Here is a 14,670-nt window from a genome sequence, read left to right as displayed (position 1 = left end):
ATCCAGGGGTTTATATAGATACTTTTTATTTTTAGTATTTTTGTGTGTTATCTGGGTTCTGGGCTGCCTGCCTCAGCACCCAGGGGTTTATTTAGATACTTTTTATTTTTAATATTTTGTGTATTATCTGGGTTCTGTTCTGCCCGCCTCAGCACCCAGGGGTTTATTATGTACTTTTTTAAAAAATATTTTTGTATATTATCTAGGTTCTGTGCTGCCCGCCCCAGCATCCAGGGCTTTATACAGAGATACTCTTTGTGTGTTATCCGGGTTCTGTGCTGCCCGCCTCAGCACCCAGGGGTTCATTTATATATACATTTTTAAAATATATTTTTGTGTATTATCCAGGTTCTGTGCTGCCTGCCTCACCATCCAGGGGTTTATTTAGATACTTTTAATTTTTAATATTTTTGTATATTATCTATCTGAGGTTCTGTGCTGCCCGCCTCAGCACCCAGGGGTTTATTATGTACTTGTTATTTTTAGTATTTTTGTGTGTTATCTGGGTTCTGTGCTGCCCGCCTCAGCATCCAGGGGTTCATTTATATATACAATTTTTAAATATATTTTTGTATATTATCTGGGTTCTGTGCTGCCCGCCTCAGCATCCAGGGGTTTATTTAGATACTTATAATTTTTAATATTTTTGTGTATTATCTGGGTTCTGCGCTGCCCGCCTCAGCATCCAGGGGTTTATATAGATACTTTTTATTTTTAGTATTTTTGTGTATTATCCGGGTTCTGTGCTGCCCGCCTCAGCACCCAGGGGTTCATTTATATATACATTTTTTTAATATATTTTTGTATATTATCTGGGTTCTGTGCTGGCTGCCTCAGCATTCAGGTTTTTATATATATATATATATACATTTCTTAAATATATTTTTGTATATTATCTAGGTTCTGTGCTGCCTGCCTCAGCATTCAGGTTGTTATATATATATATATATATACACACATTTTTTTAATGTATTTTTGTATATTATCTAGGTTCTGCGCTGCCTGCCTCAGCATTCAGGGTTTTATTCATATACTTGTTATTTTTAATATTTTTGTATATTATCTAGGTTCTGTGCTGGCTGAGCTGCCTGCCTTAGGACTTAGGTACATATACATATATATATATATATATATACACCCAGCCCAGCCCAGCGGGTGTCCAGGACCCCCCACTCACCCCTCAGTGCTGGAGTGACCCCCACTCACCCCTCGGTGCAGGGGTGACCATCTCAGGTCAAAAGGGGACCCAGCCCACGGGTGTCCAGGACCCCCCACTCACCCCTCGGTGCAGGGGTCACCCCCCACTCACCCCTCGGTGCAGGGGTCACCCCCCACTCACCCCTCGGTGCAGGGTCACCCCCCACTCACCCCTCGGTGCAGGGCGGTCCGGCCCCTCTTGTCGGCGGCGTCGGCCGTGGATCCCTTGTCCAGCAGGAGATGGACACAGTCCACGTGGCCGTTCATGATGGCCAGCATCAGCGGGGTCCTGGGGAGGGACAAGGGCAGCTGGGACGGGCACGGAGAGCTCACGGAACCCACGGAGAGCCTGCAGGGGCTGGCAGGGCAGGGGTGGGTTTGGGGAAGGGTCTGGAAGGTTCCCATGGGTACAGCAGAGGTAATTCCAAGATGGTTGGAATTCCAGATCTGCTTCTGGGACAGTTGGGAATGAGGGACACAGGAATGGGGGTGAGGGACAGTCAGGAATGGTGAGGGACAGTCAGGAATGGGGATGAGGGACACAGGAAGGGGGATGAGGGACAATCAGGAATGGGGATGAGGGATAATCAGGGATGGTGGTGAGAGACACAGGAATGGTGCTGAAGGACACAGGAATGGTGGAGAGGGACAATTGGGAATGGTAGTGAGGGACAGTCAGGGATGGTGCTGAGGGACAATTGGGAATGGTGCTGAGGGACATTTAGGATGGTGGTGACACCTCTGGGATAAGATATTTAAGCAGGAAAAAGTGGAAGGTTCTTGTGCAGAGGACGTGGGATGAACTGAGCACAGCACCCTGCTCCCATGTCCCTTCACCCTCGGGAAGGAGCAGAAGAGCTGGGAAGAGTCAGGAGAAGCAACTTTGGAAGTGTTTTCCCTCTCGTTATCCCGCCGTGATTTTAGCACCGATAAACCAAATTAACTCAACGAACATCCCAAATTCCAGCCCGTTCTGCCTGTGCTGGAGTTTGGTGAGGGACCTTTCCTGGTCCTGATCTCAAGCTGGGACCTTCCAGCAGATTCCCCTCCCTCGCCCAGGTGGCTTTGGTGGCCCCCAGGGACACTCACTGGCCGTGGATGTCCATGACGTCGGTGATGTCCGCGCACTCCCCACTGTCGATCAGGAGGTGCAGGGAATCCGTGTTCCCGTTGGCAGCTGGGCACAGGAACGGGGAAAGGGGAGCAGGAAAAATGGGAGGAGGAAAAGAGGGAGGAGGAAAAACGGGAGGAGGAAAAATGGGAGGAGGAAAAATGGGAGGAGGAAAAGAGGGAGGAGGAAAAGAGATGAGGAAAAGAGGAAGGAGGAAAAAAGTGATGAGGAAAAGAGATGAGATAAAGAGAAACAAGGTAAAGAGAGATGAGGAAAAGAGGGATGAGGAAAATGGGAGGAGGAAAAGTGATGAGGAAAAGAGGAAGGAGGAAAAAAGTGATGAGGAAAAGAGATGAGATAAAAGAGAAACAAGGTAAAGAGGGAGGAGGAAAAGAGAAACAAGGAAAAGAGATGAGAAAAATTGGATGAGGAAAAGAGGGAGGAGGAAAAATGGGAGGAGGAAAAGAGATGAGATAAAAGAGAAACAAGGTAAAGAGAGATGAGGAAAAATGGGATGAGGAAAATGGGAGGAGGAAAAGAGGGAGAAGGAAAAGAGGGAGGAGGAAAAGAGATGAGATAAAGAGAAACAAGGTAAAGAGGGAGGAGGAAAAGAGAAACAAGCAAAAGAGATGAGAAAAATTGGATGAGGAAAAGAGGGAGGAGGAAAAAAAGGGATAAGGAAAAGAGATGAGATAAAGAGAAACAATGTAAAGAAGGATGAGGAAAAAGGGATGAGGAAAAGAGAAATGAGAAAAATGTGGACGAGAAAAGAGGCACGAGGAAAACAGGGATGAAGAAAAGAGGGATGAGGCAGAGAGGGACAAAGAAAAAAGAGATGAGCAAAAGGGGGATGAGGAAGAGGGACAAGAAAAAAAGCATGACAAGCCAGAAACCCCCAACCCCCCTGGAAGAGACTCATCCCTCGGGGGTTTTGGGTTCCCTGTCCCCATCCCCGTGTGCCACCTGCAGCGTGGAGAGGCGTCCAATTCCTCTTCCTCTCCGTGACCAGGGCGGAGGCGCCGTGGCTGGTGAGCACCTGTGTGGTGTAACATTTTAATTAAATGGTGTGCTCTGTCTCACACCTTGAAATTGTACAGTTTATTCCAAGCTTGTGATCCTCACCCCTCAAAATTGTACAATTTATTCCAAGCCTGTGATCCTCAAACCTCGAAATTGTAGTTTTTTCCAAGCCTGGGATCCTCAAACCTTGAAATTGTACAGTTTATTCCAAGCCTGGGATCCTCAAACCTCAAAATTGTACAATTTATTCCAAGCCTGTGATCCTCACCCCTCTAAATTGTACAATTTATTCCAAGCCTGGGATCCTCCCCTATTGCTTTGGGTTTTTTTGAGAGGTTTGAAGTTCTTTTAGAAGCTTTTAATGCTTTCTGGTGTTTACAAATTTCTACTGCAGTTCTCACTCGCTGTTCATATAAACAGTGATTGTTTTGCATTCTTTGTGGGTGGAGAGAACTGATGGACTGCTGGTTTGACCAGTGTGGTTGGAGAGCTGGCAATTTCCCCCTCCAATCCACTGCCACTTTTGCTATGCTATATATAGTGGAGTCAGAAAAAAAAGTTTCCTTTTTTTAGTTCTTTTTCTTTCCTTTCCTAATCTCCTTGCCTGCCTGCTGCTGTCTGTTGCCTTGATTTTTAAAGGCACCCAGTGCCACACCCAGGCTTGTTTTAAACACATCCAGGGATGGTGACTCCACCACCTCCCCAGGCAGAACATTCCAGAACTTGATCACTCTTTCTGTAAAAACTTTTTCCTGATATCCAACCTCAATTTCCTTTGACTCAGCTTGAGATTGTTACCTCTCGTGTCAGTGCTGCCTCTTGGCCCCTCTCTGCCTCTCCCCTTTTCCCCTTTTTTCCTCCCCTCTCCCTCAGAAACCACGCTGCTCCTGGGGGTAGCACCCCCAATTAACCCTCACCTAATTAGCACCCTCAGGAGCCGTGTGGAGTCTCCTTGCTGCTGTCTGTTGATTTTTAAAGGCACCCAGTGCCACATCCAGGCTTGTTTTAAACACACCCAGGGATGGTGACTCCACCACCTCCCCAGGCAGAACTTTCCAGAACTTTATCACCTTCCAGAACTTGATCACTCTTTCTGTAAAAACTTTTTCCTGATATCCAACCTCAATTTCCCTTGGCACAGCTTGACACTGTGAGCTCTGGTTGTGTCTGTGCTGCCTCTTGGTTCCTCTCTGCCTCTCCCCTTTTCCCCCCTCTCCCTCAGAAACCACGCTGCTCCTGGGGGTATCACCCCCAATTAACCATAATCTAATTAGCACCCTCAGGAGCCGTGTGGAGTCTCCTTGCTGCTGTCTGTTCCCTTGATTTTTAAAGGCACCCAGTGTCACCCTGGCACCCAGTGCCACATCCAGGCTTGTTTTAAACACACCCAGGGATGGTGACTCCACCACCTCCCCGGGCAGAACATTCCAGAACTTGATCACTCTTTCTGTAAAAACTTTTTCCTGATATCCAACCTCAATTTCCCTTGACTCAGCTTGAGATCGTTGTGTCAGTGCTGCCTCTTGGCCCCTCTCTCCCTCTCCCTCAGAAACCACGCTGCTCCTGGGGGTATCACCTCCAATTAACCCTCACCTAATTAGCACCCTCGGGAGCCGTGTGGAGTCTCCCCCGCCCTGGGGACCCCCGGGGGACCCCCAAGGGCCCCCCAACCCACCTGCACGCACTCGCTGGCGCCGCGCTCCGTGGCCAGGTAGAGCGCGGTGCGGCCCTTGTGGTCCGGCACGTCCAGGTTCACCAGCGTCTCGGCCAGCGCCTTGAGGGCTTCACAGTGACCATTGTAGGCCTGGGGACAGGGGACACAGGGGACACAGGGGACACAGGGGACACAGGGGACACAGGTCACAGCTCGTGGGACACCCAGCTGGCAGGGGGAAGTGGTGCCCAGGGTGCTGCTCAGGCACCCAAAGTGTCCCTCAGGCACCCAGAAAGGTCTCCCAGGTAACCAAAGTGTCCCTCAGATACTCAGAGTGTCACTCAGGTACCCAAAATGTCCCTCAGGCAACCAGAAATGTCCCCCAGGCACCCAAAGTGTCCCTCAGCTACCCAGAAATGTCCCCCAGGTACCCAAAGTGTCCTTCAGGCACCCAGAGTGTCACCCAGGCACCCAAAGTGTCCCTCAGGCACCCAGAAAGGTCTCCCAGGTAACCAAAGTGTCCCTCAGGTACCCAAAATGTCCCCCAGGTACCCAAAGTGTCCTTCAGGCACCCAGAAAGGTCTCCCAGGTAACCAAAGTGTCCCTCAGATACTCAGAGTGTCCCTCAGGTACCCAAAATGTCCCCCAGGTACCCAAAGTGTCCTTCAGGCACCCTGAAAGGTCTCCCAGGTACCCAAAGTGTCCTTCAGGCACCCAGAGTGTCACCCAAGGCACCCAAAGTATTCTTCAGGCACCCAAAGTGTCCCTCAGGTACCCAAAATGTTCTTCAGGTAACCAGGAGTGTACCCCAGGCACCCAAAATGTCCCTGAAGTGCTCAGAGTGTCCCTCAGGTACTCAGAGTGTCCCCCAGGCACCCAAAGTGTCCCTCAGGTAACCAGAACTGTCCCCCAGGTAACCAGAGTGTCCCCCAGGCACCCAGAAGTGTCTCCCAAAGTACCCCCTAAGCACCCAGAAATGTCCCCACCAGAAATATCTCCTCCAGAACCCTTCCAGGACACTCCCAGAACACCACAAGAACCCTTCCAGGACCCAGAACACCCTGAGAACCCTTCCAGGACCTTCCCAGGACACTTTGAGAACCCATGCAGGACCCAGCAGGAGCCCAGAACATCTCAGGAACTCTTCCAGGACCCAGAAGAACACCCCGAAAACCCTTCCAGGACCCTCTCAGGACACCTCAGGAACCCTTCCAGGACCCTTAGGAACTCACAGCTAAGTGCAAAGGGCTGACTGGAACGGTGCTTTCCACATCCTCCAGGCAGTTAAAGGACATTTCCAGGAGCTGCAAGGGCAAAACCCCAAATCCTGAACTGATCCCGAGGCTTCCCACCCCACCCTGAGCTGCAGAAGGGCAAAAATCCGACCCCAAAACCTCCCAAAAACCCCAAAACTCCCAAAAACGCCTAAACCTCCCAAAAACCCCAAAACCTCCCAAAAACCAGGGATGAGACATCCCATCCCTGACCTGCCTGGGGCTGCTGCTATCCCAAAAATCCCATTTTTCCCAAAAATCCCATTTTCCCTGCCTTGTATTCCCCGCTTTTCTCTCAGGTCAAGTTTTCTCTCCAGCTCAGATTCTCCCTCTTTTTTTTCTGGCAATTTTCTTTTTTTTTTCCTGGGGGATTTCCCCTCATTTCCTGGATGATTTTCCTCCTTTTCCTGGATTATTTTCCCCCTTTTCCTGAATGATTCCCCCCTTTTCCTGCATGACTTCCCCTCATTTCCTGGATTATTTTCCCCCTTTTCCTGCATGATTTTCCCCCTTTTCCTGGATGATTTCCCCTCATTTCCTGGATTATTTTCCCCCTTTTCCTGGATTATTTTCCCCCTTTTCCTGCATGACTTCCCCTCATTTCCTGGATTATTTTCCCCCTTTTCCTGCACGATTTCCCCCCTTTTCCTGCATGATTTCCCCTCAATTCCTGGATGATTTCCCCCCTTTTCCTGGATTATTTTCCCCCTTTTCCTGCATGATTTCCCCTCAATTCCTGGATGATTTCCCCTCATTTCCTGCATGATTTTCCTCGTTCCTGGATTATTTCCCCCCTTTTCCTGGATGATTTTCCCCCTTTTCCCAGATGATTTCCTCTCATTTCCTGGATTATTTCCCCTCATTTCCTGAATGATTTCCCGCCTTTTCCTGGATGATTTCCCCCCTTTTCCTGGATGATTTCCCCTCAGTTCCTGGATGATTTTCCCTCATTTCCTGGATGATTTCCCCCCTTTTCCTGGATGATTTTCCCCCTTTTCCCGGATGATTTCCCCTCATTTCCTGGATGATTTCCCCTCAGTTCCTGGATGATTTTCCCCCTTTTCCTGGATGATTTTCCCCCTTTTCCTGGATGATTTTCCCCCTTTTCCTGGGTGCTCTCCCCTCTCCTGGAGCCCTCACCAGCTCGAGGTTCTGCCGGTTGCCGTAGGCGGCCGCGTAGTGGACGGCGGTGTAGCCCTGCTTATCCCGCAGGGAGGGGTCAGCACCGTTGTCCAGCAGGAATTCCAAACAGCTGCAATTGGGAAAGAGGCAAAAAAAAACCCCAAAAATTAAGGAAAAGGTTGGAAAATCTATAGGGAAAGCCCCAAAATCCCACAGAGGGTGCTGGAAGGGAGGGGCGGGTTTGGCCCGGAATGACAGCACGTGGTTCCTTCTCCCTGAGGATCTGCAGAGAGGAATTCCCAGCAGATTTCCAGGAAAATTCCCAGTAAAATTTCAGGAAATTCTCAGTAAATCCCCAGCAAAGTTGCTGTCAGATTCCCAGCAATATTCCCAGCAAATTCCCAGTAAAATTTAGCAAATTCACTTAAATTACCATCAAATTCCCAGTCCATTCCCAGTAAATTCCCATTGAATTCCCAGTAAATTCCCATGGAATACCCAGTAAAGTCCCAGTGAATTCCTATTAAATTCCCATTGAATTTCCAGTCCGTTCCCAGTCCATTCCCATCCATTCCCAGTTAAATCCCAGTCCGTTCCCATGGAATTCCAGTAAATTCCCAGTCCATTCCCAGTTAAATCTCAGTTAATTCCCACTGAACTCCCATTGAACTCCCAGTTCATTCCCAGTCCATTCCCATGGAATTCCCAGTCCATTCCCAGTAAATTCCCAGTCCATTCCCAGTTAAATCCCAGTTAAATCCCCATTGAACTCCCAGTTCATTCCCAGTCCATTCCCATGGAATTCCCAGTCCATTCCCAGTTAAATCCCAGTCCATTCCCAGTCCACACCCATGGAATTCCCAGTAAATTCCCAGTCCATTCCCAGTTAAATCCCAGTTAATTCCCAGTCCACACCCATGGAATTCCCAGTCCATTCCCAGTCCATCCCAGCACTCACAAGAACGCCTCCTTCAGCCTGGACTCCTTCAGGGGCTCCTCCTCGCTGGCTCCTGAGTGAGCCTCAGCTCTGAAATGTCACCGGGGCCACCGCGGGTGGGTGACAGTGCCCAGGGTGCCACCCCCAGTGCCACCACAGGTGGGTGACAGTGCCCAGGGTGCCACCCCAAGTCGGTGACAGTGCCCACAGGGACACCCCCAGTGCCACCAGTGCCACCTCGGGTTGGTGACAATGCCCATGGTGCCACCCCCAGTGCCATTAGCGCCACGTCAGGCTGGTGACAATGCCCAGGGTGACCCCCCAGTGCCATGTCAGGCCGGTGACAATGCCTGCAGTGCCACTCCCAGTGCCACCAGTACCACGTCAGGCTGGTGGCAATGCCCACAGTGTCCCCAGTGCCATGTCAGGCTGGTGCCAAGGCCCACGGTGCCAGTCCCAGTGCTACCAGTACCACGTCAGGCTGGTGACAATGCCTGCAGTACCACTCCCAGTGCCATTAGTGCCACGCCAGGCTGGTGACAAAGCCCGTGGTGCCCCCCCAGTGCCATGTCAGGCTGGTGACAATGCCCAGGGTGCCCCTCCCAGTGCCATTAGTGCCATGCCAGGCCATGCCAATGCCTGCAGTGTCCCTAGTGCCACGCCAGGCTGGTGACAATGCCCAGAGTGCCCCCCCAGTGCCAGGCCAGGCCGGTGCCCGTGCCCGCGGTGCCCGCGGTGCCCGCGGTGCCCGCTCACCTGCGGTAGGTGTCCGAGGCGGCCGCGTAGTGCAGGGGGGTGCAGCCTTTGCCGTCGGCCTCGTTGACGGCGGCCCCGGCTGTCACCAGTGTCACCGTGCACTGGTAGCTGCCGTTGGCCGCCGCGTAGTGCAGGGGGGTCCTGGGGACACGGGGAGGGGGCAAAGGGGTCAGCACGGCCTCAGGGACCCACCCTGGGGACCTTCCAGGACCTGCAGGAACCCAAGAACCCTTCCAGGACCATCAGGAGCTTAGAATGTCCTGGAAACCCTTCCAAGACCCCCTAGGAACCTTCCAGGACCCACCAGGAATATAGAATATCCTGGAAACCCTTCCAGGACCCAGCAGGAGCCCAGGACACACCGAGAACCCTTCCAGGACCAGCAGAAGCTTAGAACAGCCTGGAAATCCTTCCAGGACCCAGAACACCCTGGAAACCATTTCAGGACCCTTCCAGGACACCCTGGGAACCTTCCAGGACCCAGCAGGAACTTGGAACACCATGGAAACCCTTCCAGGACCCACCAGGAGCCCAGGACACCCCAAGAATCCTTCCAGGACCCACCAGGAGCTTAGAACATTCTGAAAACCCTGCCAGGACCCAGCAGGAGCCCAGGACACCCCAAGAACCCTTCTAGGACTCCCATAACACCTCAGGAACCCTTCCAGGACTCTCCCAGGACACCCTAGGAACCTTCCAGGACCCAGCAGGAACTTGGAACATCCTGGAAATCCTTCCAGGACCCACCAGGAGCCCAGGACATCCCAAGAACCCTTCCAGGACCCTCCCAGAACACCCCAAGAACTTCCAGGACACTTTGGGAACCCTTCCAGGACACTTTGGGAACCCTTCCAGGACCTGCGGGGGGTTTGGAGCCCCCAGGGCCGTTGGTGGCTCTGGGATTTGGGGACATCGGGAGCGTCCCCGCCCAGGTGGCCCCGGGGGTGCCAACGCTCACCTCCCAAACTTGTCCCTCCTCCTCAGGTCAGCGCCGCTGCTCAGCAGCAGGTTCAGACATTCAACATTCCTGCAGCAGGGAGAGAGCCAGAGTGTCCCCGTGTCCCCAGAAATGTCCCCGTGTCCCCAGAAATGTCCCTGTGCCACCCAGAAATGTCCCCATGGCACCCAGAGTGTCCCCATGGCACCCAGAAATGTCCCCAGGCACCCAAAGTGTTCCCGTGCCACCCAAAGTGTCCCTTAGACAACCGAAGTGTCCCCCATGCCACCCAAAAATGTCCCCATGTCACCCAAAGTGTCCCCACCAGCAGCGTCTCCCTCACACACGCAGGGAGCAGGTCCGTGCCCTCGCTCAGAGCCGGGAGCAGCAACTGTCCCCATGTCCCCAGCTGTCCCCAGGTGTGTCCCCATATCCCCAGGGTGTCCCCAGGCTGTCCCCAGGCTATCCCAGGGTTCCTGAGTCCCCATGTCCCCAGGTGTGTCCCCATGTCCCCAGGTGTCCCCATGTCCCCAGGTGTGTCCCCATGTCCCCAGCTGTCCCCAGGCTGTCCCCATGTCCCCAGGTGTCCCCAGGCTGTCCCCATGTCCCCAGGGTGTCCCCAGCTGTCCCCATGTCCCCAGGTGTCCCCAGGCTGTCCCCATGTCCCCAGCTGTCCCCAGGTGTCCCCATGTCCCCACCCTCCGGAAGCAGCAGCGTGCAGACAGGTCCTGCCCAGGCTGTCCCCAGGCTGTCCCCATGTCCCCAGGTGTCCCCAGGGTGTCCCTAGGCTGTCCCCAGGTGTCCCCATGTCCCCAGGTGTGTCCCCATGTCCCCACCCTCCGGAAGCAGCAGCGTGCAGACAGGTCCTGCCCAGGTTGTCGGGGGTGTTGATGTCGAAGCCGGCGCTCAGCACGTGCTCGTTGCTCAGCGAGGACACGATGCTGTACAACTGACCTGGGGGTGGCACAGGGGACAGCGGGGTCACCTGGGCGTCCCCAAGGGTCACCTGGGCGTGGCTGGCACGGGGACAGGGCGGGGAGGGTCACCTGAGGAAAGCAGCTTGCGACAACAGTCGGAGAATCCGAAGAGAACGGCCAAGTGCAGAGGGAACATGTCATGGATCCCGCGCCTGCGGGGGAGCAGGGAGGAGTTTGGGCTCGGGAATTTTGGGATTAAAACCCTCCTCAAGCGGCTGCCAGCGAGGAAATGGATCCTCTGTGAAGGGTTGGGAACTTCTTTGGGGTCTCTGGCTCCTTGGGCAGTTCTTTTGTCCTGGTGGGACCCCCCCAGTGCCGGGTCCAGCCCTGGGCCCTCCCGGCCGCACAGACATCGAGGGGCTGGAGCGTGGCCAGAGCTGGGGAAGGGCTGGAGCAGCAGGACAAGGGTCTGGAGAGGCCCTGAGGGAGCTGGGAAAGGGGCTCAGCCTGCAGGGAAGGAGGCTCCGAGGGCAATTTCCACCCCACAACTCCCTGATGGGAGAGCGGGGTTGGGATCTGCTCCCAGGAACAGCAGGAGGAGAAGGAACAGCCCCAAATTCCTCCAGGAGAGGTTCAGGGTGGACATCAGGAGGAATTTCCTCATGGAAAAGGTGCTCAGGCTCTGGAACTGCCTGGAGAAAAGGAGGCTCAGAGGGGAATTTCCACCCCACAACTCCCTGATGGGAGAGAAGAATGGGGATCTGTTCCCAGGGAACAGCAGGAAAAGAGGGAACAGCCCCAAATTCCTCCAGGAGAGGTTCAAGGTGGACATCAGGAGGAATTTCCTCATGGAAAAGCTGCTCAGGCTTTGGAGCTGCCCAGGGAGGTTTGGGGTCCCCATCCCTGAGGTGGAGCTGGGATTTGCTCCCAGGGAACAACAGGACAAAAGGGAACAGCCTCAAATTGAACCAAGGAGGTTCGGATTGGAAATTAGGAAACTGGATCCCTTGCAGAACCCAGAACATCCCAGAACCCTTCCAGGACCCAGCAGCAGCCCAAGACTCCCTGGAAACCCTTCCAGGACCCAGAATATCCTGGAAACCCTTCCAGGACCCGCCCAGGCCACCCCAGAACCCTTCCAGGACCCAGCAAGAATCCAGAACATCCTGGAAACCCTTCCAGGACCCTCTCGGGACACTTTGGGAACCCTTCCAGGAGCTCAGAACGTTCTGGAAACCCTTCCAGGACCCTCTCAGAAGATCCCATGAACCCTTCCAGGAGCTCTGAACATTCTGGAAACCCTTCCACGAGCTCAGAACATTCTGGAAACCCTTCCAGGACCCTCCCAGACCACCCCAGGCCCCCTCAGAAGGTTCCAGAAGGGCTCACCTGGCAGTGTCAGCACCATTGGTCATTAATGTACTAATTAGCAGCTCGTGGCCGTATCTAGCAGCGACGTGCAGGGGGGTATTGCCGTACTTGTCAGCACAGTCGATCTCACTGCCTGCAGGGGACAGCTTCTGCTCTGCTCCAGAACATTCCAGGCCCCGAAACCCCGCAATTCCCACCCCAGATCCAAAAAAATCCCAGAACTCCCACCCCAGGGATGGTTCCAGGCTCTGAAATCCTGGAATTTCCAAACTAGGAACAGCCCTGGGCTCTGAAATCCCAGAATTCCCACCCCAGGAATGGTTCCAGGCTCTGAAATCCTGGAATTTCCAAACTAGGGACAGCCCTGGGCTCTGAAATCCCAGAACTCCCATCCCAGGGATGGTTCCAGGCTCTGAAATCCTGGAATTTCCAAACTAGGAACAGCCCTGGGCTCTGAAATCCCAGAACTCCCACCCCAGGGATGGTTCCAGGCTCTGAAATCCTGGAATTTCCAAACTAGGGACAGCCCTGGGCTCTGAAATCCCAGAACTCCCATCTCAGGGATGGTTCCAGGCTCTGAAATCCTGGAATTTCCACCCCAGTGATAGCCCTGGGCTCTGAAATCCCAGAATTTCCAAACGAGGGACAACCCTGGGCTCCAAAATCCTGGAATTCCCACTCCAGGGATGGTTCCACACTCCAAAATCCTGGAATTTCCAAACCAGAGACACCCCTGGGCTCTGAAATCCCAGAATTTCCAAACCAGGGATACCCCCGGCTCCAAAATCCCGGAATTTCCAAACCAGGGACAGCCCTGGGCTCCAAAATCCCGGAATTTCCAAACCAGGGATGGCATCAGTGCCAAAATCCCAGAATTCCCACCCCAGATCCAAAATCCTGGAATTTCCACCCCGGGGACACCGCCAGATCCAAAATCCTGGAATTTTGGAGGCTGTAATGGGAATATTGGGAAAAATATTGAAGGATCTGATGGGAATTTTGGGGAAATATTGGAATATTGGAGGATCTGATAGGAGTATTTGGAAAAATATTGGAATTTTGGAGGATCTGGCAGGAATTTTGGGATGAATATTGGAATATTGGAGGATCTGATGGGAATATTGGGGAAAAATATTGGAATATTCGAGGATGTCACAGGAAAGTTTGGATTAAATATGGGAATATTGGAGGATCTGATGGGAATATTGGGAAAAATATTGGAACAGTCGAGGATCTCACAGTAATGTTTGGATTAAATATGGGAATATTGCAATTTTATGACGGGAATATTGGGAAAAACACCACAAGAGCCCCCCGGGGGGGTTTGGGTGATGACTTGGGAGGGTCTGAACCCCCTCCCTGAGCTCCCAGGAGGTCCTGGAAGCGCCGGGAAGATCCGGGATGAGGCAGGAAGGTCCCACTGACCGTTCTGGATGAGGATCTGCGAGCGCGTGAAGCGTCCGTGGATCGCCGCCATGTGCAGGGGGCTCTTCCCTTCCTTGCTCTGCAGGAACCCCCAGGAGGGGCTCAGCCACAGCCAAAACCTCCCCAGAATCCCAAAAACACCCCAAAAAAACCAACATCCCCTGCAGAGGCTCAGCCACAGCCAAAACCTCCCCAAAAACACCCCAAAAAAACCCAAAAACACCCCAAAAAAACCAAAACAACCCCAAAAAACCCAACACTCCCTGCAGGGGCTCAGCCACAGCCCAAACCCTCCCCAGAATCCCAAAAACACCCCAAAAAAACCAACATCCCCTGCAGAGGCTCAGCCACAGCCAAAACCTCCCCAAAAACACACCAAAAAACCCAAAACCACCCTAAAAAAAAACAACACTCCCATGAGGGGCTCAGCCACACTTGAAAACCACCCCAAAAACCCAGAACCACCCCAAAAAAACCAAAACAACCCCAAAAAACCCAATACTCCCTGAAGGGGCTCAGCCACAGCCCAAAACCTCCCCAAAAACCCAAAACCACCCCAAAAAAACAACTCCCCCAGGAGGGGATCAGCCACGGCCCAACACCTTCCCCAACCCGACTCCAAACCCAAATCCCCTCACCTGTACCCACACCCCAACACCTTCCCTGACCCCAAACCCCAATTCCCTGTCCTGGAGCCATACCCCAACACCTTCTCTGACCCCAAACCCCAATTCCCTGAGCTGTACCCACACCCCAACACCTTCCCTGACCCCAAACCCCAATTCCCTGACCTATAACCACACCCCAACACCTTCCTTCACCCCAAACCCCAATCCCCTCACCTATAACCACACCCCAACACCTTCCCTGACCCCAAACCCAAATTCCCTCACCTATAACCATACCCCAACACCTTCCTTCACCCCAAACCCCAATTCCCTGTCCTGAA

General features: G+C 53.1%; 1 protein-coding gene across 1 annotated transcript in view; it reads right to left on the bottom strand.

The window, feature by feature from the left end:
• Window positions 1-14,670, bottom strand: part of ANKRD52 (ankyrin repeat domain 52) — a 46,477-nt gene that overhangs the window by 18,476 nt on the left and 13,331 nt on the right. Inside the window, exons 9-21 of the mRNA XM_054004607.1 lie at window positions 13,722-13,800; window positions 12,315-12,429; window positions 11,055-11,137; window positions 10,845-10,962; window positions 10,030-10,098; window positions 9,072-9,212; window positions 8,337-8,405; window positions 7,397-7,508; window positions 6,215-6,286; window positions 5,004-5,132; window positions 3,272-3,344; window positions 2,287-2,374; window positions 1,369-1,486 (exon numbers count right to left, since the gene is read on the bottom strand). Of these exons, the coding sequence (XP_053860582.1) occupies window positions 1,369-1,486; window positions 2,287-2,374; window positions 3,272-3,344; window positions 5,004-5,132; window positions 6,215-6,286; window positions 7,397-7,508; window positions 8,337-8,405; window positions 9,072-9,212; window positions 10,030-10,098; window positions 10,845-10,962; window positions 11,055-11,137; window positions 12,315-12,429; window positions 13,722-13,800 (1,266 nt within the window). The remainder of the gene's footprint in view (window positions 1-1,368; window positions 1,487-2,286; window positions 2,375-3,271; window positions 3,345-5,003; window positions 5,133-6,214; window positions 6,287-7,396; window positions 7,509-8,336; window positions 8,406-9,071; window positions 9,213-10,029; window positions 10,099-10,844; window positions 10,963-11,054; window positions 11,138-12,314; window positions 12,430-13,721; window positions 13,801-14,670) is intronic.

The sequence above is a fragment of the Vidua macroura genome, unplaced genomic scaffold (assembly GCF_024509145.1).
Source record: "Vidua macroura isolate BioBank_ID:100142 unplaced genomic scaffold, ASM2450914v1 whyUn_scaffold_107, whole genome shotgun sequence".
Classification (NCBI taxonomy): domain Eukaryota; kingdom Metazoa; phylum Chordata; class Aves; order Passeriformes; family Viduidae; genus Vidua; species Vidua macroura.
The sequence above is the reverse complement of the archived record's forward strand: the minus strand, read 5'-3'. Positions and strand labels throughout refer to the sequence as shown.